Source organism: Acinonyx jubatus, chromosome D4, assembly GCF_027475565.1.
Source record: "Acinonyx jubatus isolate Ajub_Pintada_27869175 chromosome D4, VMU_Ajub_asm_v1.0, whole genome shotgun sequence".
Classification (NCBI taxonomy): domain Eukaryota; kingdom Metazoa; phylum Chordata; class Mammalia; order Carnivora; family Felidae; genus Acinonyx; species Acinonyx jubatus.
In genome coordinates, this window is record NC_069391.1 from 63,121,790 (window position 1) to 63,146,735 (window position 24,946).

Consider the following 24,946-nt stretch of genomic DNA (forward strand, 5'->3'; position numbering starts at 1 on the left):
ACCTGGTAGGCAGTCAGTAAATATTTGTTGAATAAATAAATGCATGACTTCCAGGATTCTGTATCCTTCTTAGCATGCTTTTTTAGCTTCCAAATTCCGGGAGAGAACCTGGGCGGCCATTTTTCTTTGGGCTTTATCTTTCTTCATGTCCTTTTGCTTTTTCACCAGCTCCCCCATGGTCACAAAAGCCCAACAATGCTGTCAAAAATATTAGAAAGAATACTTTATTCCAAAGCCTGTGAATCAGAGGATTGTGTAAAGAAGTTACTCTAATCTAAATGTCTCCACACAGTGGAATGCAGCTGGTAACTCCAAAGGGTGACTGACACGCCTCCGGAGCAGCCACGCCCTCGGAGGGCTGTGGAGGGGCCAGGCCAGGTCTGAAGCTGGTCCAGTGCAGTCATGGGGGTAGCTCTGGAGCAGTTCTTCATTTTTGTAGGGCTGCTGGCGTGTCTGGCGTACCTGGTGAAGTGTGTGAGATTCTCCAAATGTATTTTTCTGCACTTCTGGAAAGTTTTGCCAAGGTCTTTCTTGAAGTCAATGGGACAATGGGCAGGTAAAAACAGCCTTCCATCTCTTGTTTCTTGTTGTTCCTGCTTATTATTATCTACGTCTCAAAACATAAACTGCATCTTTTGCTTTTGAGAGCAAAGATATACTGCCTTTGGGTGACTTTTATTTGGGTGTCTGGAAAGCAGGAGTGAAATTGGAATTCCTTAAAAAACCAAATGTGGGGCATGAGGAGAATTAGCTGGAAGAATGCCACTCAATTCTTGCCTCTGAGCTTGCCCTCTCAACCTTACTAGTTGGTTGGCTCCTTTTTTAGAGTTTCTGGTGATATAAATAACAAATTTGACAGAAATTTCTGCATCCTTTTCTACAGATTTTTGAAGTCCTGGGGTACTGCCACTTTGTGGAAGGGTGTTTCAAAATCGGAAATACAAATAATTTTAATTCACTTTATTTAAAAAAAATTCTCTGAACCTTTTCATGAAGTGAAGGTATTACAAAATCAAAGTAACAAAGATCCCTATAGGGACACATTTTTGAGATGGTTAGATATGGAATCTGGGTCTGGTTTGTGTCCCAAATAGATTAATCACTGCCTACTAATGGGATTTGCCTCCTGGAACTACCACGCAGACTTTCAGCCCCATGACTGGGCTTAAGGTGAAAAGCAGGAGGCGTGGTTTCAGCATCTCCTTGAATGAAGTGCTAAGGTTACATGAAGAAATCCAAGAAATCTAGTGACTTAAAAAAAAAAAAAGAATTTAAGCAGCTTTAAAAGTACCATGCTAGGCTAAATAGGAGAGATTACAAACAACCTTATAGGGCTGCCAGATAAAATATAGGATACTGAGTTAAATTTGAATTTCAGATAAACAAGGAATAATTTTTTAGTATATGACATCGCAAATATTATGTGGGACATACGTATACTAAAAAATTACTTTTTGTTTACCTGAAATTTAAATTTAGCTGGGCATGCTGTATCTTTATTTGCTAAAGCTGACAACCATACAACCTAAGCAACACAGATAAAAAAATTACCATATGAAAATTGTTTGGAATGAAAAATGGGTTTTTAACTGTTGCATGTTATATTTGAAATGTGTGTGTGTGTGTGTGTGTGTGTGTGTGTGTTGGTGAACACTCCTTCGCTCTTGGGGCAGTATGCTATCTCCAGAGAACTTGCTAAATAGCTTGAACTTGAGTGTTCTGGATCCAAACGTCCTACTTCACACAGATCCCAATGCCCACGCACTTGGCAGGTGGATGGGGGTAGGGTGGTGCTTAGAACTCTGCACAATGGCTGCCCGTCAATGCAGGGCCAAGCCCTTCTGAGAATACACACTCCAAAAAAAGTTCACATGGGGTCAGAGACCAGAGTAGTTGTTGGTTCACATTTAAAAAAACCATAATCTTGGGGTGCCTGGATGGCTCAGTCAGTTATGCGTCCCTCAGGTCATGATCTTATGATTTCGTGAGTTCGAGCCCCACATCGGGCTCTGCTCACTGACCCTGTCAGTGACCCTCTGCTCACTGACCCTCTTTCTCTCTCTGCCTCTCTGCCACTTGCACTCTCTCTGTCTCTCTCAAAATAAATAAACTTAAAAAACTCATAATCTTAATCTGTCCTTTGAGTCAATATTGAATAGAGTTATCACTAGCAAGAGTAAAATGTCCTTGGGCGTAGGCAGATATCTGGGAGAGAAGACAGAACAAGAGCAAGAAGGGGAATGAGAAGAAAATCCAATGACTAAAGACCAAAAATTTCAACTCTTCAGAACTCTGTGACTGATTAGAAAATTATGTCACTGGTGTATCTTTATAGACTTGTGGCCCCAAATTCAGATAGGCAGGTTTCACACCCTGTTGTCATCATTTTTAGCAACGTGACCTTGACTGAGTTACTTTCTCTCAGCTTTCTCCTCTATCAACTAAGGAAAATAATGGTCCCTGCATTATGAGTTTGTTTTGAATATTAAATGAGATGATGGATCTAAAACACTTGCAACAGTGCATGGCAGAAAGTAAGCCCTCACTAGAGACCAGCCATTTATTGATGTTATTATCTTAACTATGGTACAGACCTTGTATTGGGTGATTTTGAAGATTCCCAAAACAGTGAGGAAGGGCAAGCAGAAGTTCACCCTGAGCATAGCACCTGTACCAAGAGGAGCAGGTAATATGCATGGATTCACCTTAAAGTACCCAAGTGAGCAGATTAAACCATTAGCAGTTATGAAAAGGAGCATGCACTGCCAATGTGTTTCTGGAAGCTTGTACAGCTTGGCTAGTCCTTACTTTTCAATAAACTAAATGTATCTTTTCTTCATACTTTTAGAAAGCATACTCTTCAATTGTTGTGTAAAGGTGAATTGCAGATATGCATATACTGAACAGTTTGAAATCGTGACATGCACTCGACTGAGGTTTACCCTAGAGCTTAGTCATGAAATAAGTGTGTAATGTTGGACATAAAAGGACTAGAAGGTCCATCTGATTGTTATATGTTAATAGATACAGGGAATACAGAGTTTTCAGGTCTCTTTAAGTCATCGCATCCTCTTTTTGCATTTCTGTGTTTTCCTCTTTGTTCAGTTCCTTATCTCCCATGGGCTTTGAGTACTGTTCTCCTGTGGGGGGTGGAATGGGAAGAGGGAAGAACTCCACTTTTAGGAAGAACCTTGAAATGTCTTACAGTGATAGTTGGGTGTGTGGGTAGAGAGATAATAGGGCACACTGTTCGGGGTCTGAGCGAAATGTTCCCTGGCTGAGGTTCTTTGTTTTGTTTTGGAGGGTGTCTTCCACAGCCTCACCAACCCCTCCAAGAAAAAAAAAGGTTCATTTTGAACGTTTAGTGAGGGGAGTAGGGGCTGGAAGCTCCAGAGTTGAGTGGAGTAGTGCTGTAGAGTGAAAGGGCGCTGCTTTGAAATACTGTGCCTTGGGCAGTAAGCCTGCAAAAAAAAGTAGCCAGTGAGAGAGAGCATTTTAAAGATTAATTCTGTCCTTTAAAACCATTTCTTCTTTTTGCAGTGATCACTGGAGCGGGAGATGGGATTGGGAAAGCTTATTCATTTGAGGTAAGTTGTGTTCCTGGAGAATTTCCCCTTCCCTTGAGTTGAACATATCATGATCACGTGACCCCCTCAACCCAAACTCTAGTTTTCTGATTACAAAAGCAATAGACATTCATTTATGAAGGAAAATATTTTTGATAAAAAAGAAAATTTAAAAATCATAATCTCACCCTCTGGATACCTTTTTTAAAAACACTATGATACTCAGTGGTGCCAGTATCACCCCTTAGGAGCTGTTTTAGGAATTCGTGGGGGCATTGTTGTTTTCTAGTGTAACTGTACCATAAGAATTTATATACCCAAATACAATTAAAACTATGAACTACTTTCCTATTATCCTTATGTTGTAGCTGGGGCATATATTGATTTTTAAAAAATTATTTGTGTAGGAAGGACATATTATCTATAACTTTCATTTCCAGAAGATTAATGGGCATTATAAAATATTATACAAAGAGAGGATCTGTTAGGGCTTAGAGTCACTGGAATATGATTAGTGTCTCTGAGTATTTCCTTTCAGGCTTCTTGTTTATCTGCAGATAGACAGATATAGGGGTAGTTATACTTTTAAAAAATGTACTTACAGCATATGTTGTCATTGTTGTTATGATTATTATTCTTACAAATTCCACATTTTTATTAATGAAATATTGTTTTCTGGAATTCCTATTATTTCATTTCTTCATCATGACTATTACACCAACCCCTAGAACAATGTAAAATACAACGGAAGAAACAGAAAGAATCCTGGAAATTATGAGGATGAAAAAAAACCAATAACATCTTAAAAATATAACAAAAAGCACTCAGTTACAAAAACCACATTCAACAACAGTGCAGTACGCATGTGTCTTCCGGTCCCCAAAGGCCTGTGTCCTGATAGACGCCTAAGCATCTTGTGTGAAATGGACAGCACAACGTGTATCGGAGGCACTTGATAGAAACTTTTAAAATGTCAACAAACCTAAATCTTGCCAGTTGAAAAAGCTTCTAGCACTCTTTCAGGTCTGTCCCCTATCCTCCAATGATCATCTCTTTGGTACTGACATTCTGCTTCAACTCCGTTTTTTTGAGCTAAAGGGTTCTTTGCTCTTATCCTAATTTGTACATAGCAACTTTCTGATGTCCGGTAGTGCCCAGCACTCAGTAGGTGGGTGGTCATATTTGAGTATGGAGTTTGCGGAGACCGATCAGCCACCACTTTCCAAAGCCTTGTGTCTTCCTTACCCAAAAATCAGAAGGAAAGCTTTTCTAGCTATTTGCATTAAAACTATATCACCTGTTATGTAACTACTGCCTACCTTCGACCAGGTTTCTGGAAAGGGCCTAATCCCTCATCCAAAAGATCCATGGCCTTACCTCTCAGTTTTCTGGATTGCTTTGAAATCCAGGTGCTTTCTTCATGATTTTCCAGATTCTTTCCTCAAATTCATGCTGACCTAATGGTCTCCTTGATGTCTTAAGATTCAGATAACTTTCTTTCGACTTAGAGGAGACCATGTCCTCCTTAGCCATTTGTTTCTTTACTGTTTCCAAAAACAATGGCCTGGAGGTCGGGAGCTGTGGGTTCCTGTCTTCAATGTGGCACTAACTGTCTGGAGATTTTGGACAAGTTACCCATCCTTTCTGGGCTTTTGTGTCTTTACTAGCACAAAAGATACCTCTGAAGTTCTAAATTGTTTCTGTTCCATACTAATTCTTGCTTTTCTCTTTCTTGTAGAATCTTTTTCTTTGTTTCCTTTTGTTCTTTGCCTAAGTCTGTGTTAAACAATTTTCTGGGATCCCTACTTCTCCTTCATTCAGGCTTTTTGCCTTCCAGAGAGCCTGTTCATGTCTTCCTGCTAAAATTCTCCAAGGAAAGCAGTTCAGAGTCTGAGATGCTGCAGACTGACCACAAGGGTTAAGAGCCCAAGACATTTGTGTGTTCAAATGCTACTCCATATGCTTACTGCAGAATTTCCACATTAATAAACTGGAGGTGGTGGTAATTCCACTGGGGCTTTTGGAAAGGTTTAATGGGATAAGGTGAACAAAATGCTTTGCCTAGAGTAAGCTCTCTAATGTTAGCCATTGTATTATTAGATGTTTAAACTGTTACTCCTTTCCCATGTATTACTTTTTTTCTTTTTTTGAAAAGAAAACTGTATTGTACTTACCCATAGCTTTACTCTTTCCATTGTCCTTTCATTCCCCTTGGTGTTCCAAGATTCTTTCTTTAGTCATTTCCTTTCTGTTTAGAGAACTACGTTTAGCTATTCTTTTAGGGTAGGTCTCTTTGTTTTCCTTTATCAGAGAATGTCTTGATTTCCCCTTCATTCCTGAAGGATAATTTTGCTGGGTATAGGATTTAGGATTGATAGTCCTTTGCTTTCAGCACTCGAAAAATATTGTGCCACTTCCTTCTTGCCTATCTGGTTTCTGGTGAATGAATGTAATTTGAATTGTTTTTTCCCCATAAGTAAGGTTTTCTAACTCACTGTTCTCAAGATTTTTTCCCTTGTCTTTAGTTTTCAGAAGTTTAGTTATGATGTTTCTTGGAGTGGATTTCTTTGCATTTATTTTGCTTGAGGTTCATTCAGACTCTTGAATTCACTCACTATTTCTTTGAATATTTTTTTTCTGCCCAGGTTTCTTCTCTTTTTCTGGGACTTCAATCACATGGATGTTAGATTCTTACAGTCCAATGGGTTTCTGAGATGCTGTTCATTTTTCTTCATTGTACTTTTTTCTCTGTTGCTTAGAGTGGGTAATTTCTATTATTTTATCTTTAAGTTCATGATTCTTTCCTTGGTTCCTTCCATTCAGCTACTGAGCCCATCTATCAAGTTCTTAATTTCATTTATTTTATTTTTCAGCCTTAAAATTTCCATTTGGCTTTTCTTTATATCCTCTATATCTTTATGAAAACTTTCTCTTTTCTCATTTGTTTTAAAAGTATTTGTAATTGCTCGTCAAAGCATTCTTATGATAACTGCTTTAAAATCCTAGTCAGAATTCTAATGTCTGTGTCATCATGATGTGAGCATCTGTTGATTGTTTTTATTTCATCAAGTTGAGATCTTCCTGGTTCTTGGTATGATGACTGACTTTTGAATTGTGGACATTTTTGGTATTTTGTTATGAGACTCTGAATCTTGTTTAAATCTGTCTGGGGTCTATACCAACACTGCTTCAGCAGAGGGAGGAGAGGTGCCAACATATTCCTACCAGGTAAGGTAGAAGCCCCACAGGCTTTGCACTTGGCCTCCATTAGAGGGTGCTGCCTCCTTGTTACTGCTGGGTGGGGGTGGGGGTGCTGGCTCCCCACTAGGCCACTCTGGGTGGGAGAGGCAAGAATGCCTCCTTCCTGCTCCCCAAGAGGTTGACAATGGTAATTGGAGGAGATGGCCTCAATACCACTGGGGTGGTAATGAAAGCCCTGGCCTTCTGCTAGGCTTCCTCTCTTACTATCCCGGGAAGGGAGAGGAGAGAAGGGATGGAGGGCCTTGGCACTGCCAGGTGGAAGTAGAGTTCAGGTCTGCTGACATGCGAAGGGGTGGCTGGGATGAATGTCCTGTCTCCCTACTCAGCCCTCAGCCTTCTCTGATGCCAGCCTGGTAGGGGGTGGGGACACTTGTTCCAGCAGTCTCACCAGGGTGGAAGTCTCAGCTCCTGACTCAGCCTTTGGGGGTGGGGGTGGGACCACAGATTTTTTTTTTTTTTGAGCTGTTTGCCTTGAGTAAAGCTGTTCTTTTTAAAGTTTTCTGCCTTACTAAGGCAGGTCCTTTTCTGGTCCTTTGGTTAGAGAGAGCAGGCTTTTGTTGGGACTTTTTTAGGTCTGCACCTGTGGTGTTTCTGAATTGCCAATTTTTCCACCAATAAGTTTGGAATATGTGAGGCAAAAAGAAAACCCAGGAACTCACCACTGTTTTATTTCTTGGGTCTTGAGGCCCCTAGCTGATCTTCTCCCTATCTTTTGGAATCTTTTTATGTTTATTTTATGTATTATGTCCAGGTTGCATAATTTAATTGCATATCATGGTAGGAGTGGGGAAAAGTACTTCTCCATTTTCCTGGAAGCCTATTCTGTATTACATTTTAACCTAATCTGTATTTATATTTAGTGTGGCAAGAGAGGCTTTGCCTCCTGCTAAAGGAATCTTGAGCATTACTGGAACAAGATGGAAAACAATTGTGGTGAGGGATGGGCAGGGGGAGGAAGCAGGAGAGGGGTCCACTCTTCCACCCTTCTGAGGCCACTGCTTCACCCTGTCTTCACACCATTTTTGCTCCTTAAGCACCTGAATTTCTTTTATTCATTGCCATACAGAGGAAGCCTTGTTTTCTCTGTGTTCCCACCACCTGTTAGAGATTAGCAGCAAGTACCTTCCCTGAGGCAGGCCCTAACATAAAGAAGGAAAGGGGCACATTTTTCTCTGCAGCAGCCCTTCTTCTTTAGCACGGTGCCACAGTGCATTCTGGGAAAGGGAGGACTTCTGTGGCTTACCTCCCTGAAGGGAAAGAGGCAAAACCCACATATGGAGCCTGTCAGCCTGGACATTCTGGAAATAAAATTGAGCCCTGCTCGAGTGGACAAAGGGAACAATGCTGTCCCAGACAAATATGTGTTTTCTGCCCTCTCCCTCCCTCTCCTGGCTCACACCACTTCACATAGAACCTTTAAAATGTCTGTGGCTCTTGAGAGAAATGGCACAATTCTGGAGAGGCTGGAAGCCCACCAGGAAGCAAGCATCCTTTGTGCTAAAAATGCAAATTGTTTTCCATTTAATGGACAATCTTCTCTTCAGGAGGCTGATGAAATGAATTGTGAGACAAAGGTGCTTAATTCTTTGGCCACCATTCTGATGGATTCCAAGGCTCAAAATGAGGGTTGGAGGTGGGGGGGGGGGGTTGTTTTCCACAGGAAGAGAGAAAACTCTGGGATATCACTGACAAAGCCGGCCTTTCTTTCTTTCTTTCTTTCTTTCTTTCTTCCTTCCTTCCTTTCAGAGCACTTTCAAATCTCCCTCCCCCCTCTCTCTCTCTCTCTTTTTTCTCCCAATTTTTTATTCAAATTCCAGTCAGTTAACATACAGTGTAATATTGGTTTCAGGAGTAGAACCCAGTGGCTCATCACTTACATATAACACCCAGTGCTCATTGCAACAAGTGCCCTCCTTAATTCCCATCACCCATTTGGCCCATCCCCCACCCACCTCCCTCCATCATCCTCAGTTTGTTCTCTATATTTAAGAGTCTCTTATGGTTTACTTTCCTCTCTCTTTCCTTCCCCTCTTCCCATATGATCACCTGTTTTGTTTCCTAAATTCCATATATGAGTGAAGTCATATGATATTTGTCTTTCTCTGACTGACCTATTTCACTTAGCATAATACATTCTAGTTCCATCTACGTTGTTGCGAATGGTAAGAGTTCATTGTATATATATATATATATATATATATATGTATATATATATATATACATATGTATATATGTGTATATATATATATGTGTGTATATATATATATATATATATATATATATATGTATGTATATATACACATCTTCTTTATCCATTCATCAGACAATGGAGATTTGGGATCTTTCTATAGTTTGGCTTTTGTTGATAGTGCTGCTATAAACATTGGGGTGCATGTATCCCTTTGAATATGTATTTTGTATCCTTTGGGTAAATAGTAGTAGTGCAATTGCTGGATCATAAGGTAGTTCTATTTTTAACTTTTTTGAGGAACTTGCATACTGTTTTCCAGAGTGGCTGCACCAGTTTGTATTCTCACCAACAGGGTAAGAGGCTTCCCCTTTCTCTACTTCCTTGTCACATCTATTGTTTTCTAGCAGAGTCAGTCTTGAAATGGGACAGTCCTTGGTTTTTATTTTTCAATCTTTTTATTTTCCATTTATTTTAAAAATTTTAAAGACTTATTTTTTAAGGACAGTTTAAGGCTGACCACAAAATTGAGTGGAAGGCACAGAGAGTTCCTATATATCTCCTAACCCCAAACATGTGCAGCCACCACACTGTTGACATACACTCCACCAGAGTGGGACATTGTTACAATGGATGAACCCACCCTGACGACTTCATTACCACCCAGAGCCCATAGTTTACCTTAGGGGTCACCTTCTTAACTTGTTTTTTCTGTGGTGGTTGTTTCTTATTTTTTGAGGAAAGCATGAGACATGCACAGCTGAAGATGTTTCGTTTTAGAGAACCTCATTTCCACTTTCCCTTCCTTTGCTCAGTCTGGCCAGAATGGAGCTTTATCTAGAGTCAGCCAAAATTGACATCAATGTCTTTGAGAGATTTTCTGTGTCTTTTCCTTTTAAATAATAGCTGTGTTCCAGACAAACCATGAGTAAATATACTTTTTTTGTACGTCATGTTTAAATGTATAAAGAAATCGACTATTTAAAGTGAACACTAGATGCAGAGGATCACCCTTCATTATCTTTTTTTACATGTCTGGATCTTGATTGATTATCTTTTTATAAAGTGACTCCTCATTGTACAGATTCCAGGCCAGGGGTAGGACTTGTGATGATACTTTATGGCTGAAGATCACAGGTTAAAGTGAATGTAAATTTACTTTAGAGTACTTTAGCATAGGGGTGCCTGGGTGGCCCAGTTAAACATCTGACTCTCTTGGTTTTGCCTCAAGTCACGATGTCACAGTTCATAGGTTTGAGCCCTGTGTTGGGCTCTGCACTGATAGTGTGGAGCCTTGGGATTCTCTCACTCTCTCTCTCTCTCTCTTACTGTCCTTTCCTCCCCTACCCCACTCATTCTCTCTCTCTCTCAAAACTAATAAATAAACATTTAAAAAATAAAATACTTTAGAATTGATAATATGATAGGCATGTGGGTCAGTTTTTTATTTTAAACAGCTTCTTAAGATTTAATTCACACACCATAAAACCCACCTGTTTTAAGTGTACAATTGAATGATTTTTAGTGAATTAACCAAGTTGTTCACCATCATCACCATCCAGTTGTAGAACATTTCCATCACCCTAGTAAGATTCTAATAAGATCCCTCCTGCCTTGTTACACTTAATCCCCTATTTCCATCCCAGATCTGGGCTGCTACTGATCTTTTTGAACATTTTGTACAAATGCTACCACATAATATGACTGGCTTCTTTCACTTAGCATTATGTTTTTGAGATTTATCAGTGTTGTTATGTGTTGGTGGTGTTTTCATTTTTACTGCAGGATAATATTCTATTGTATGGATATACCACCGTTTGTTTACTCACTTACCAGTTGATGAATGCTTGGATTCCCATTGTTTGGTTATATTGATCTTTCTTAACTTACAGTGGGATTCCATCCCTACAAACCCATTGTAAGTTGAAAATACAATAAGTAGTAAATGCATTTAATAACCCTAACCTACTAAACATCATAGCTTAGCCTGGGCTACCTTAAACGAGCTCAGAACATTTTATGATAAAGTATTGACCATCTTATGTAATTTATGGAGTGCTGGACTGAGAGTGAAAAACAGAATGGTTGTGTGGACACAGAGTGGTTGTTAGTGTAGGGGTCATTCACCCTCATGATCTCTGGCTGACTGGGAGCTGCCTCTGCCCAGCATCATGGGAGAGGATTGGATGGCATATCACTCACCTGGGAAAGGATCAAAATTCAAAATTCAAAGTATAGTTTCTACTGAATGTGTATTGCTCTTGCACCATTATAAAGTTGTTAAATCCTAAGTTGAACAGTCAGGGACAGTCTGTATAATAATGCTGCTGTGAGTATTCATATGCAAGTTTTTGTGTGAATACAGGTTTCCCTTTTTCTTGGGTAGATTACCTAGGAGTGGAATTGCTGGGTCATATGGTAAATTTATGTTTAAGTTAGGTGAGTTTTAGTCCATATTTCTGCAGTGGTTGGTTATCAGTTAAAACTAAAGGTGGTGTGTGTTGGGTTACTTTCTGCCCCTCCAGACCTACCCTCTGCATTTTCTCACCCTGTTCTGTGCTCCAGGAGGCTGACCAGCACCAACGGGCTCAGTTGGCCTCTGGTTTCAGGTGGGTTTGGCCAGTGGGAGACACTGGCAACAGATAAGACAGGGAGAGGAGAGTCAGGTGGAGTTCTTTTCCAGCTGTCTCCCTGTGGGTCTAGAGGGCTATGTCCTTCTGCTGCAGGTGTAGCTCTGTCAGGTGATCTGTTCCACACAGCTGTCTTCTCCCATTCTGGTGACTCTTCATTCCCTAACTCTTTGGGGCACACAGGGGAAAGAGGCTCTGCTGTTATTAGCCCCAGAGTATTGTGGTTTCTCTATGCCATACCTATACTTTGTAAAACATTCTTTAATTAAACTCTCTTCAAGTTATCCAATTTGACAGTGCTGTTTCTGGCCAGGACTGTGACTAAATCCAGTCTTTAGTTAATTTTTAAAGATGCTAAATCAAAGTTCATTTACATCTATGCTTAAGTTAACAGGACTTTCATTAGATGGTTTTCCCCTTAGCCTAACAGATGTTACAAAGAGCTTCCTGAAGAAATACAGTTGAAGATAGGTGAATTGGCTAGAAATATTGTACAGGCACTTCCACTTTTGTAGGAACAGAGATGTTGTATCTGTGAGTGAGGCAGAGTAGGCCCTAGGCCTTGAACTGATTTGGTCCCTTGTCCTACCACTTAGTGGAGGATTCCTGACTCCACTAGAAGGCTGACTGTATTCTGTTCCAGCACATTGTCATGTTCCCCTGGGAAGCACTTCATGCAAGGCATTCACAGAATGCCTAAGGAACAGAGAGCTGGGATCCACTGATCTATAAGAACAGGTTCATGACTGTTTTGATGCTGGCTTCCTAGTAAATGTTTCTGTGTGGTGGAGTTTGGTTGGAGGCTTGCTTGCATTTTGTAACTCATCATCTGCTGGCTGGGTTGTGGGGGAGGAGAGCTGTAGTCTTCATCTACCTCCAGTTACTGAGCCAAAGTCAGATCTGAGCCAAAGTCAGATACTTAACCAACTGAGCCACCCAGGAGCCTCTGGTTTTGTTCTGTTCTGTTTTGTTTTGTTTTGTTTTTAAGAAACTGCTGAACTATTTCCCAGTGACTGTACCTTGCCCACCAGCAATAGAGAAGTTAATTCATTTTCTTCATATGCTCTCCAGCATTTGGTGGAGTCACTATTTTTTATTATAGCTATTCTAATAGCTGGTTGGCAATGTCTCATTCTGGCTTTAATTTACATTTCTTTGATGGCTAATGTTGTTTAAGTGTATTTTTTCAATTTAAAGAGATATAAAGAAGAAAACAGCAAAAGTCCATCATTTCTTTGTCCAGATAATTCCTGTTAAAGATAAAAGTAATGCAGGCATAAAATTAGAAAACTCAAGCAGTACAGAAAGGCACACACACAAAATAATGTCCTCTTCCCAGCCCTGCCCCTACTTTATGCTGCTCTGTGAAGGTCACCAGTATTAAAAATGTCTTGAGGGGCACCTGGGTGGCTCAGTCAGTTAAGTGTCCGACTTCGGCTCAGGTCATGATCTCACAGTTCACAAATTCGAGCCCTGCATTGAGATCTGTGCTGACAGCTCAGAGCCTGGAACCTGCTTCAGATTCTGTGTGTCCCTCTCTCTCTGCCCCTCCCCAAGTAGTGCTCTGTCTCTGTTTCTCAAAAATAAATGTTTAAAAGAAAATTAAAATGTCTTGAGATTCCTTCCAGAAAATATAGACAAATCATAGCTGTATTCATACTTACATGCCAATACTATGGTAAAGATTGGCTGCAGAACAGAGACCTAACTGTAATCTAGAGACTGCAAAGAAAATGGGAGTTTTCCTGATTGGCAGGTGGTTCTGCCAGGTTCCTTCTATCTTCAAGGTTGGAGCTGAGTCACCAGCATGTTTGTGTCCTGCAAGCCACCTCTGCAAGGGAGGTTGGGAGTGTGGTCTAGTCACATGCCCAGGAAGAAGGAGTAACAGGTTTTAGTGGCCCACTAGCAGTCTCCATCAGAATTTACACCTGTATATTTAGTTTTTGCCCATGTAGGCACAAATGGGATAAGCACAAATCCTGTTCTAAACTTTTCTTTGTTCATTTGATAGCAGCATGGGGATCTTCCTGCAGCAAGGGCATATAGATGGCGTGCACTCTTGTAAATGATTTCAGGGTTAGCCTATCCCAGTGGTGTACCATGTCTTAGGTCAGCTTCTGAGGGATAGACACGCAGGCTGGTTTTTATTTTTGTTTTCACAAATAATGTTTCAAGGCATACTTTTGAATATATACTTACACACATGCAAGTATACAACCCTATCAGTGAGATTACTGGCTCAATGGGGATTTGCATTTAAATGTTGGATACCCTTCACACCTGAAACTAATAGAACACTGTATGTTAAATAGACTGGAATTAAAATAAAAAACTTAAAATTATAAAAAAATGTTGGATACCCTTACTAAATAGTTCTCCAAATGACTGAACCAATTATAACCCATCTCATATTATTATAAGGTTTAACATTTTTTTTAATGTTTATTCATTTTTTGAGAGACAGAGAGAGCCAGAGCGTGAGTAGGGGAGGGGCAGAGAGAGAGGGAGACACAGAATCTGAAGCAGGCTCCAGGCTCTGAGCTGTCAGCACAGAGCCTGATGCCGGGCTTGAACTCACAATTGTGAGATCATGACCTGAGCCGAAGTTGGATGCTTAATGGACTGAGTCACCCAGGTGCCTGATTATAAGGTTTAATATTTATACAAAGTATAGATTTAATGTAATATATAATACATATTTAAATATTATGAATTTTACGTTTTGTTTCTCTGATGCACATATTCTTGACCGTTAATGCCCAGAGAATACTAGAAGCAAAATGTAAGACTCAAGATTGTGTGGTTTCATTCCTTCACCTCTGGGCACCCCCCAACATCTAGGGCCACACAGGTGCAGGCACGGTTCCTGGATCCAGCGTGACAGATCAGGTCAGTCAGAATTCTTCTCACATCAGTATTCCTGGCAGCTCCAGGTAGTGGCACAGAGTTGGCCCTTGGATTAAAATCGCTTGACTAGCTCTGCCTCAGACCAACCCAAGAAAAATAACTGCTTGGCCCTGTTTTGAATATCATTACACATTTACTTGGCAATTTATGGTGATGTTTTGTCATTTCAGCAAGGAAATTTCTTCCCAATGTCTAAATTCCTCTCATCTAAAGTACCTCAGTGGCACTCCCAGCTTGTTCTCTTTCATCTTGCCTTAAGTGAAAATAGCAGCTTTGAATTATTTTTATGTTCCCCTGGACTCATTGCCTTGTTACTGTGTGGCTTGACTTCAACCCTGTAATTTCTGATGCAGGCTTTGAATATCCTAGGTTCATTGTAGTATGTCATGGTTGTATGTGCGTGTGTGTGTGTGTGTGTGTGTGTGTGTTGAGAGTGAGACAGAGACAGAGAGACAGAGATGCATCAAACAAGAGTGTATATAGTCCATAGATGTGATTTCAAAAAGTAATAAAATGAGTAATGTATCCCTTATCACCCAGCTTAAGAATTAGAACATCACCAGTGTCCTTGAAACTTACCATACAGTCACATACATCCTGCCTTTGTGTTTTCCCCTCTCTCACTCCCATATGTATAAACATGATCATGAACATTGTGTAAACAATTTCCTTACTTAAAAAAAGTTCCAGGGGTGCTTGGGTGGCTCAGTCGGTTAAGCATCCGACTTTGGCTCAGGTCATGATCTCTTGTCATGAGTTCGAGCCCCGTGTCGGGGCTGTGCTGACAGCTCAGAGCCTGGAGCCTGCTTCAGATTCTGTCTCCGTCTCTCTCTGCCCCTCCCCCACTCGCACTCTGTCTCTCAAAAATGAATAAACATTAAAAAAAACACTAAAAAATAAAAGTTCTATTACATGTGCATGTATCCCTAAACAATATATTGGTTGCATTGTTAGTTTTGAACCTAACATAGATTGATTCAGGTCTTCAGCAACCTGCTTCTTATTGATCAGTATTATGCTTTTGAAGTTCATCCATGTACAACATGTACAACATTTTCAGTATTGTATAACACTCTGTGATATAAATACATCTCAGTTTAGTTATCCTTTTCTTTGTTGAGAGACATTTCGGTAGTTTCTGCTTTTGCTGGTATGAACACTTTGTCCAGGCCTCCTGAAGGTCTTATGGAAGAGTTGAGAACACTCCCAGGAGCAGAATTGCTGGCTCACAGGCTGTGCATTGTCAACATTACTAGGTAATGCCAACTAGTTTCCAAAGTTTTGGTGTCAAAGTTACACTGACCTTATAAACCGAACAGGGGCATTTTACCTCTTTTTAATATTTGAGAACGATTGTGCAATTTAGCCATGATCTTTTTTGTTTGAATGTTTGATAGAACTTATCTGTAAAACCATCTGTCACTGGAGTTTTCTTCGTGGGACAATTTAAGCTATTCATTTATATCATCATTACCTTATTATTATTATGTTTAGTGATTATAGAGCTATTTGGATTTTAATTTTTTCTTTTATAAGTTTTGGAAATTTGAATTTTTCTAGAAATATATATCCATTTCACCTAAGTTTTTAAAATAAAAAATTTTTAATGTTCATTTATTTTTGAGAGAGAGAGAGAGTGAATGGGGAGGCACAGAGAGAGAGATGGAGGCACAGAATCTGAAACAGGCTCCAGGCTCTGAGCTGTCAAGATCATGACAATGGCATGATCATGACACTGGCAAGATCTGACCTAGGCTGAAGTTGACACTTAACTGACTGAGCCACCCAGGTGCCCCAATTTCACTTAAGTTTTAAACTTTGTTGGCCCCACTTCAGGTAAATATGAGCACTGGGTGAGCCCTGCTTCTCTCTCTCTCTCTCTCTCTCTGCCCCTTGTGGGATTCTCTCTCTCTGCCCCTTGCTCACTTGTGCCCCCTCTCTCTCTGTCAAAAAAAATAAATAAAATTTATCGGCATTTTTTTTTTTGGTAGCATTCTCTTACTAAGTTTAAAAAACAAAAGCAGGAAATGAATTTAGTCTAAGACTGTCATCTAGTTAACCAAACAACTGAATGTTCAGAAAATGAGCAGAAATATTGAGAGGTTAGGCAGTGGGGGGACACAGCCAGGTCACTCCATAAAATAAGTTGTGCCAGGGTGTTTAGTCTCTTCCCACTTTCTCTCTCCTTTCTGGAATTCCAGTTACTCAGATGTTGTTCGTATTATTTCTGGAACTCCTATTATTCAGATCCTGAAATCACTCTCTATTTGTCTCTTTTTTCTCATAATTTTCATTTTATCTCTGCTTTCTTCTCTGCAAAAAGATTTCATCAATTTTATCCTCTGTTTTATTGAATTTTTCATTATTTGCTGTTTTTTTTTTAATTTCAAATTTCTAGGGCGCACCTGGGTGGCTCAGTTGGTTAAGCATCCGGCTTCGGCTCAGGTCATGATCTCCTCCTTTGTGGGTTTGGGCCCCGTGTCAGACTCTGTGTTGACAGCTAGGAGCCTGGAGCCTGACTCAGGGTCTGTGTCTCCCTCTCTCTCTGCCCCTCCCCCTCTAGCGCTCTGTCTCTGTTTCTCTCTCTCCCTCTTTCTCAAAAATAAATATTAAAAAAATTCTTTACTTTCCAATTTCTAAAAAATTAAGAATGAAAACTTTTAAAATAAATTAAGAATCATTCGCATTTCTGAGAGATCTTTTGTGTTTTGTTTGCCTGTTCTTTGCATAGAGCAGCAGCCTCTCTTACCCTTTGGGGATATATCGATTTTTTTTTCTTCTTTCAAAAAAATTGCGTTGCCCTTCCAAGTTGCTTTTTTTCCTGTTTGGCTCTCTGTCTTTCATGTTAACAGCTTTCCACAGATAATCCTTGGTCTGTCCATGTCTGAGAGCTGGATTAGGAGAATGAGGACTCTGCCTGGAGTGTCTGAGCCGGATGGAGCTCGGAGCTGAGGGTGATTGGCTCCTGCTTGGGGAGCCCCCAGGCCAGGGTCTTGATGTGGGTGAGACTCCCTAGAGAAGAGGTAGCCTCCTGCCCATATAGCAAAGGCCTGACTGCCATCTTTCTGGAGTCAGACCTGGTATGGACATAACTTGTGCAACTCCTTGCTCCCAGAGAGGACCCCTGTCTTCAATGTGTGGAACATGGAATGGAGGTGGGCATTCGGGCACTACGTCTTCTCCCACAGCTCTTACCCAATCCCCCCTCATTTGGCACCCCCTTTACTCCAGGTTTGGTGCTGGCAGTGCCTGAGAATTTTGAGGATTTTAGTGGTACAAATTTGGTCAGTTCTCAGTTTATCCCATGGCTGGTGTAAGACTTGGGATCCTGCCCATCTACTTTCTAGGAACCCAAAATTTGGGGTTGCTCTTGTCTTTTGGTACTATCTCTGTGGATTTATGGTTTTTTTGAAAAAAAATTGCTTCCCATTTAATGGGATTTCAGGAGGAGCATAATTAACTACATGTGTTTAGTTTCCCCTCCTAACCCCTTTTCTGTATTTAAATTTTTTTTTTATTTTAGAGAGGGAGAGTGCATGTTCGCTGCATGAGTGGGGGAAAGGCAGAGGTAGAGAGAACGAGAGAGGGAGAGAGACAGAGAGAGAGAGAGAGAGATTGTCTCAAGCAGGCTCACCGCTTAGCGGGGAGCTCAACTCGTGGCTTGATCATGATCTGAGCTGAAATCAGGAGTCCAATGCTCAACTGATTGAGCCATCCAGGTGGCCATACCCTTTTCTATATTTTAAATCCAAGCTGGATCTCTAATTATGCCCACATTTTCATTCCTAATATTACTTATGGTTTATTTGTGCATTCTCTCTTTTTTCTTGATTAATTTTGCTGGAGATTTGTCAGTTTTATCAGTTTTTTTCAAAGACTCAACTTTCTTTTTTTTTTTTTTTAACACAATTTATTGTCAAATTGGCTAACATACAGTGTGTAAAGTGTGCTCTTGGTTTTTTGGGGTAGATTCCCATGGTTCATCACTTATGTACAACACCCAGTGCTCATCCCAACAAGTGCCCTCCTTAATGCCCATCACTCATTTTACCCTCTCCCTCACCCCCCTCCACCTTCAGTTTGTTCCCTGTATTTAAGAGTCTCTTAGGGTTTGCCTTCCTCCCTCTCTGTTTGTAACTATTTTTCCCCCTTCCCTTCCCCCATGGTCTTCTGTTAAGTGTCTCAAGATCCACATATGGGTGGAAACATAGGATATCTGTCTTTCTCTGACTGACTTATTTCACTCAGCATAATACCTTCCAGTTCCATCCACATTGCTGCAAATGGCATGATTTCATTCTTTCTCATTGCCAAGTAGTATTCCATCGTATATATAAACCACATCTTCTTTATCCATTCATCAGTTGATGGACATTTAGGCTCTTTCCATAATTTGGCTATTGTTGAAAGTGCTGCTATAAACATTGGGGTACATGTGCCCCTATGACCCAGCACTCCTGTATCTGTTGGATAAATTCCTAGTAGTGCTATTGCTGGGTCATAGGGTAGGTCTGTTTTTAATTTTTTGAGGAAACTCCACACTGTTTTCCAGAGCGGCTGCACAAGTTTGCATTCCCACCAACAGTGCAAGAGGGTTCCTCTTTCTCCACATCCTTGCCAGCATCTATAGTATCTTGAGTTGTTAATTTTAACCACTCTGACTGGTGTGAGGTGGTATCTCAGTGGGGTTTGAACTGTACTTCCATGATGATGAGTGACATTGAGCATCTTTTCATGTATCTGTTGGCCATCTGGAGGTCTTTTAAAAAATTTATTTTATTTTATTTTTTGTATTAAATATAATTTATTGTCAAATTAGTTTCCATACAACACCCAGTGCTCATCCCAACATGGAGGTCTTCTTTGGAAAAGTGTCTATTCATGTCTTCTGCCCATTTCTTCACTGGATTATTTGTTTTTCAGGTGTTGAGTTTGGTAAGTTCTTTATAGAGTTTGGGTACTAACCCTTTATCCTATATGTCATTTGCAAATATCTTTTCCCATTCTGTCAGTTGCCTTTTAGTTTTGTTGATTGTTTCCTTTGCAGTGCAGAAGCTTTTTATCTTGGTGAGGTTCACTTTTACTTTTAATTCCCTTGCCTTTGGAGATGTGTTGAGTAAAAAATTGCTGCAGCTGAGGTCAAAAAGTTGTTGCCTGCTTTCTCCTTTAGGGTTTTGATGGTTTCCTGTCTCACATTTAGGTCTTTCATCCATTTTGAGTTTATTTTTGTGTATGGTGTAAGAAAGTGGTCTAGTTTCATTCTTCTGCATGTTGCTGTCCCATTCTCCCAGCACCGTTTGCTAAACAGACTGTCTTTTTTCCATTGGATACTCTTTCCTGCTTTGTCAAAGATTAGTTGGCTATACATTTGTGGGTCCAATTCTGGTTTCTCTATTCTATTCCATTGGTCTATGTGTCTGTTTTTGTGCTGATACCATACTGTCTTGATGATTACAGCTTTGTAGTAGAGGCTAAAGTCTGGGATTGTGATGCCTCCTGCCTTGGTTTTCTTCTTCAATATTACTTTGACTATTTGGGGCAAAGACTTGACTTTCAAAAGAATGTTACCTGCAATTGTGTAGTGTTTGTATGTGTCCATTGGATCAAGTGTATTATATCTGTGGATTCTGTAGTCAGTATTCTAACCAAATGTTTGTGTGTGTCATCCAACAATTACCAAAGTGGGAAATTAAAATCTATTCTGGTGATGTATTTTTCAGTTCTTCTTGCAGTTTTATGTAAAGCTACTTTATTAGGTAATCCTGAACTTTGAGGAACTGAACTTTTTACTAGTCTGTACTTCTAGGAATACTTATATGCTTTAGAGCCTGTTTTGATTGGTATTAAGAAAGTCATGCATTTTTTTCCTTTTGGTTGTTATTCATCTTGTGTATAATTTTTTTTCTCTTTTTAGTTTCAAACTTCCTGTGTGTACTTCTTGAAACTATCATAAAGGGAGATTAAAAATCCCTCTCTGATATTCTTTGTCTTCACTAGAACATGCTAGTACAGTCACTTTTAAAATCTTGTAGACATTAGGGTTACAGTATAACTGTTGTGTCCGTTTAGGCAAATAATTCAAAGGATTAACCAATATTTTATCTTCAGGGTTGTAAAAACACAATTCTCAAATGAAGATACATGCTAGCATTTGTTAAAATTTTATTCAATGTAGTAAGGAAGGATCCAGAAGGAAGCCAAATTGCTGATTGTGTGAGAGTGTCTGAGGAATAAAGATTTATATAGTCAGTTGGAAAGGAATGTGCAATAATATTGCCAAGTTACGTACCAGATGGGCCAACTTTCTATGGTGTATAACCGTGTTGCCTCTGGGTTAGCTTCTCTGCTGACAACCCTCTGTCCCTCACCTGGCTGGCTGTGAGCTGTCCATACCTCCAAGGGCTGAGGACTGTTAAAAATTCTGTAGCAGCAGGGGCGCCTGGGAGGCTCAGTTGGTTAAGTGTCTGACTCTTGATTGCGGCTTAGGTCATGATGTCACTGTTTGTGAGTTTGAGCCCCACGTGGGTTGACAGTGAAGAACCTGCTTGGGATTCTCTCTCTCCCTCTCTCTCTGTCCCTTCTCTGCTAGTGTTCTCTCTCTCTCTCTCAAAATAAATAAATAAACTTAAATTAAAAAAAAAACCCAGCTGGGGCGCCTGGGTGGCTCAGTCGGTTAAGCGTCCGACTTCGGCTCAGGTCATGATCTCACGGTCCGTGAGTTCGAGCCCCACTTCGGGCTCTGTGCTGCCAGCTCAGAGCCTGGAGCCTGTTTCAGATTCTGTGTCTCCCTGTCTCTGACCCTCCCCTGTTCATGCTCTGTCTCTCCCTGTCTCAAAAATAAAATAAAATGTTAAAAAAAATAAAAAAAAAAACCCCAAAAACCCAGCAAAGTTACATGCCCCAAAATGTCCAATGAGGTCAAGCAGGCTTCTTAGAAAACATTCTGGGATGGTATTTAAAAAAAAAAAAAAAATCAAACAATCATCATTTTGCCTGTATTTAAGTTTGGGATGAAGTGGGTTTTTTTTTTGAATGTTTATTTATTTTTGAGACACAGACAGAGTGTGAGTGGGGGAGGGACAGAGAGAGAGGGAGACACAGAATCTGAAGCAGGCTCCAGGCTCTGAGGTGTCAGTGCAGAGCCTGATGCGGGCTTGAACTCACAATTGTGAGATCATGACCTGAGCCAAAGTCAGACACTTAACCTACTGAGCCATAAGGCGCCCCTGGAAGACTTTTTTTTTTTAAAGTAATCTCTATGCCCAACGTGGGGCTTGAACTCGCAGCCCCAAGATCAAGAGTCACATGCTCTACTGACTGAGACAGCCAGGCACCTCCAAATTTACATAAATGGAATCATATAGTATGTACTCTTTTTTGGTTTGGTTCTTCCACTCAGCATAATTATTTTGAAATTCATTCATGTTGCTGTGTATATAAATCATTCCTTTTTACGCTGAGTAGTATTCCATGGATTGGCTGTACAATAATTTATCTGTTCACCTGTTGATGGACATTTGGGTTGTTTTCAGTTTGGACTATTACAGATGAAGTTGTTACTAATTCTTGTTCAAGTCTCTGTGTGGACATGTATTTGCATTTCCCTCTCTCAATTTCTTTTCTTTCATTCCCATCCCCCATTTATCTTCCTCTCACATGCAACCTTGCTAATATGTTTGATTTGTATTCTTTTGTTCATATGTATTTTTATAAAATGATTACTGTTTTGTGAACATCTTTTCGTCTATGAAAATATTTTACTAATCCAGGTACAGAACTGGTCTTTCTGTATTTAGTTTGGGGGAAAAAAGGGGTGTTCTTGTTTTTATAACTTATTTTTCAAAAATATATGAATTTGTCTTTGCTATAGAATCATCAAGTTCAGTTCTCATTGCTCAATACCAGGCAAAGCCATGGAGGCCCTGTGTAATGACCGTGGAGCACCCTAGGTCATTTGCTTGCCTCATGTCAATTTGAGCCCTGGGAAAAAACCTAGACCCTGAGTGGTTGCATGGGTAGGGAGGCATGGCCTGGACTGTTGGGTTATCTGCAGAGGACATTGTGTAAGGAAAAACAAATTTCTCTTGTATTATGCCACTGAGATTTGGGACTATTTTGTTACTGTAACTTTGTCCTGTCTTGCCTCCTACAGACTGAATACAGTAACAAAGGAAACACAGTAAATAGAAAACTAAAACAAGATAGACAGTTGGTGCAGTATATTTGCAATCGCAGTAAATATGACTTGGTTATATTTCCCGATAGATATGAGATAACCTAGAAAGAACTAAAAAAAAAAATCCAATGTTAAATACAGGAAAGTAAAGTTGAAAGTAAAGGGATGGAAAAACATATCCTAGGAAAATGCAAAAAGACAGGAAAGGATATTGCTCCCAATATCAGTATTAGACAAAATGTAATTCAAGATTATAAAAGGGGCACCTGGGTCGCTCAGTCAGTTAAGTGTCCAACTTCGGCTCAGGTCATGTTCTCATAGTTTGTGAGTTCGAGCCTACGTCAGGCTCTGCACAGACAGCTCAGAGCCTGGAGCCTGCTTCAGATTCTGTGTCCCTCTCTCGCTCTGCCCCTCCCTTACTCATGCTGTCTCTCTCTCTCTCTCTCTCAAAAATAAATAAAACATTAAAAAATTAAAAAAGGATAATAGAAATGTTCATATTTATAAGATTCATATGATTAATATTGAGCCAATTCTATTTCTGACAATATAACTTTGAAATATTGAAAGTAGAAACCGATCTAGAATAGAAGTGTTTGATGAATTTGGAACCACTGTAGGAGATTTCCACGACACTTTCAGAAACAGAACCGATAAACAGGCTTTGCAGGACTCACTGGGCACACTTGTGACTGTTTCTCTTTGTCTTTTTGAACCTGTTCCATAGCTCTGGTTCTTTCTCTACCTCTGGTCCCGTTACTTCACTGATTCCCTCTGGTCACTTCCAGATGCAAACAGGTTTCAACTCCACAGTCCCAGTGTCCAGTTACCTGCAATAATGAAAATATTGGACATGAAATAAAATTAAGTCTCCCCTAATTCAGCTGGGATGTCTTTGGAGACCATGCTCTGGGGACATGACGTAGTGCTGTGGTCTGCTTCTCTTTCCCAGTTGCCAACTGAGATGTCTGAATCTGCCAGGGGTGAGGAGCAGGAGTTTGGAGATGGTCGGCAGAGAAGAGAAGGAATGATAGGATAGGCCTGGTACCGTCCTAAGGAGGAGACTGGCTGTCTGGGCCTGGTGACTGACATTCATGTGACTTATGGGGCACTTTCCTGGGTTCTCCACACCTACATGGCTCTGGTGAATGTGCTATCATCTTGCATCCTGACCTCCTTAGCCCTTGAAGTCTTCCTCCAGCTCTGCTTCTGCTGAGGTCTCTTTGCCTTGGGGTGGATGTTTTGTCTAGAATCTAACCCCATACCTATTCTTTCCCACATCTGGTCCAGGAGAAACAGTCATACAAGTTTGAATGGTGGCCTAGCTCATGGCAGCAGAAAGCTCCAATGTCAGAGCATCAATAAGTCATGATTCTTGCTCTTTAGATTTTGGGGAGTGTTGGTCAGATGGGTGTACAGTTTGAGCATAATGAGTAAGAGATAATCCTTTGTCATGTTAAATTGCTGTAACTTGTGACCACAGTATCGCCTATGCTCCACTAACTGATTCAGCAGAAACCAGGGAGGGTAGGGGGCGATAAGCTGGATAGCATGATGCATAGAAAACATGAAATAAGATGGGATGGTACCCCCACCCCTTTTGACATAAGGCTCCTCCCTCACCCTGCCCTTGGGGATGGGAATCGTAGCTTGGTAGCAGACAAAACCAAAGAAATCCTCTTCACGAAGCCCTCTGATTTGCTATGCTCCTTATCTTGACATATTTTTTATATGAGTGAAGGGCGCCCTGTGGATGGGCTCAAGAATCACATTGTCAGGTTACTTAGATATTATTTTGTAAATTTTTTTTCTTGGTTTGCTCTCTGAAATGATTTTGTGATCTGATTTCTATTGGGTCTTTGCACTTCTGTTGAAACTTCTAATTTAACATCTTACTACATAAATACAAATAATTAAGTTTATAAGGAATTTGAATACCCTCTCATACAGGTTTAACCAATATTTGGTAAGCCATTTGGTAAACCTCACTTTTAATTTAAGAGACGAAAATTTATAAAACCTAGCCAATGAAGAGCTAATACACATTCTTTAAGGATACACATGGAACATTCATAAAAGTGCACTTATTGGAAAGAAAATTGTGATAAGTTACCAATGGCAAAAAACATACCATTATGTTCACTGACTACTATGCAATAAAATTAAAACTAATCTTAGAAAATGACATCCAGAACACCTGGGTGGCTCAGTCATTAGA

General features: G+C 40.2%; 1 protein-coding gene across 2 annotated transcripts in view; it reads left to right on the plus strand.

The window, feature by feature from the left end:
• The first annotated feature begins 345 nt into the window (after window positions 1-345).
• Window positions 346-24,946, plus strand: part of HSD17B3 (hydroxysteroid 17-beta dehydrogenase 3) — a 47,564-nt gene continuing 22,963 nt past the window's right edge. The window contains exons 1-2 of one of the 2 annotated variants that reach the window (XR_003416863.2): window positions 346-556; window positions 3,541-3,587. Coding sequence is in view for 1 of the 2 variants with exons in the window: in XM_015068290.3 (XP_014923776.2) it covers window positions 403-556; window positions 3,541-3,587 (201 nt within the window). In the remaining variant the exon portion in view is untranslated. The remainder of the gene's footprint in view (window positions 557-3,540; window positions 3,588-24,946) is intronic. The other variant, XM_015068290.3, reaches the window with a different exon arrangement.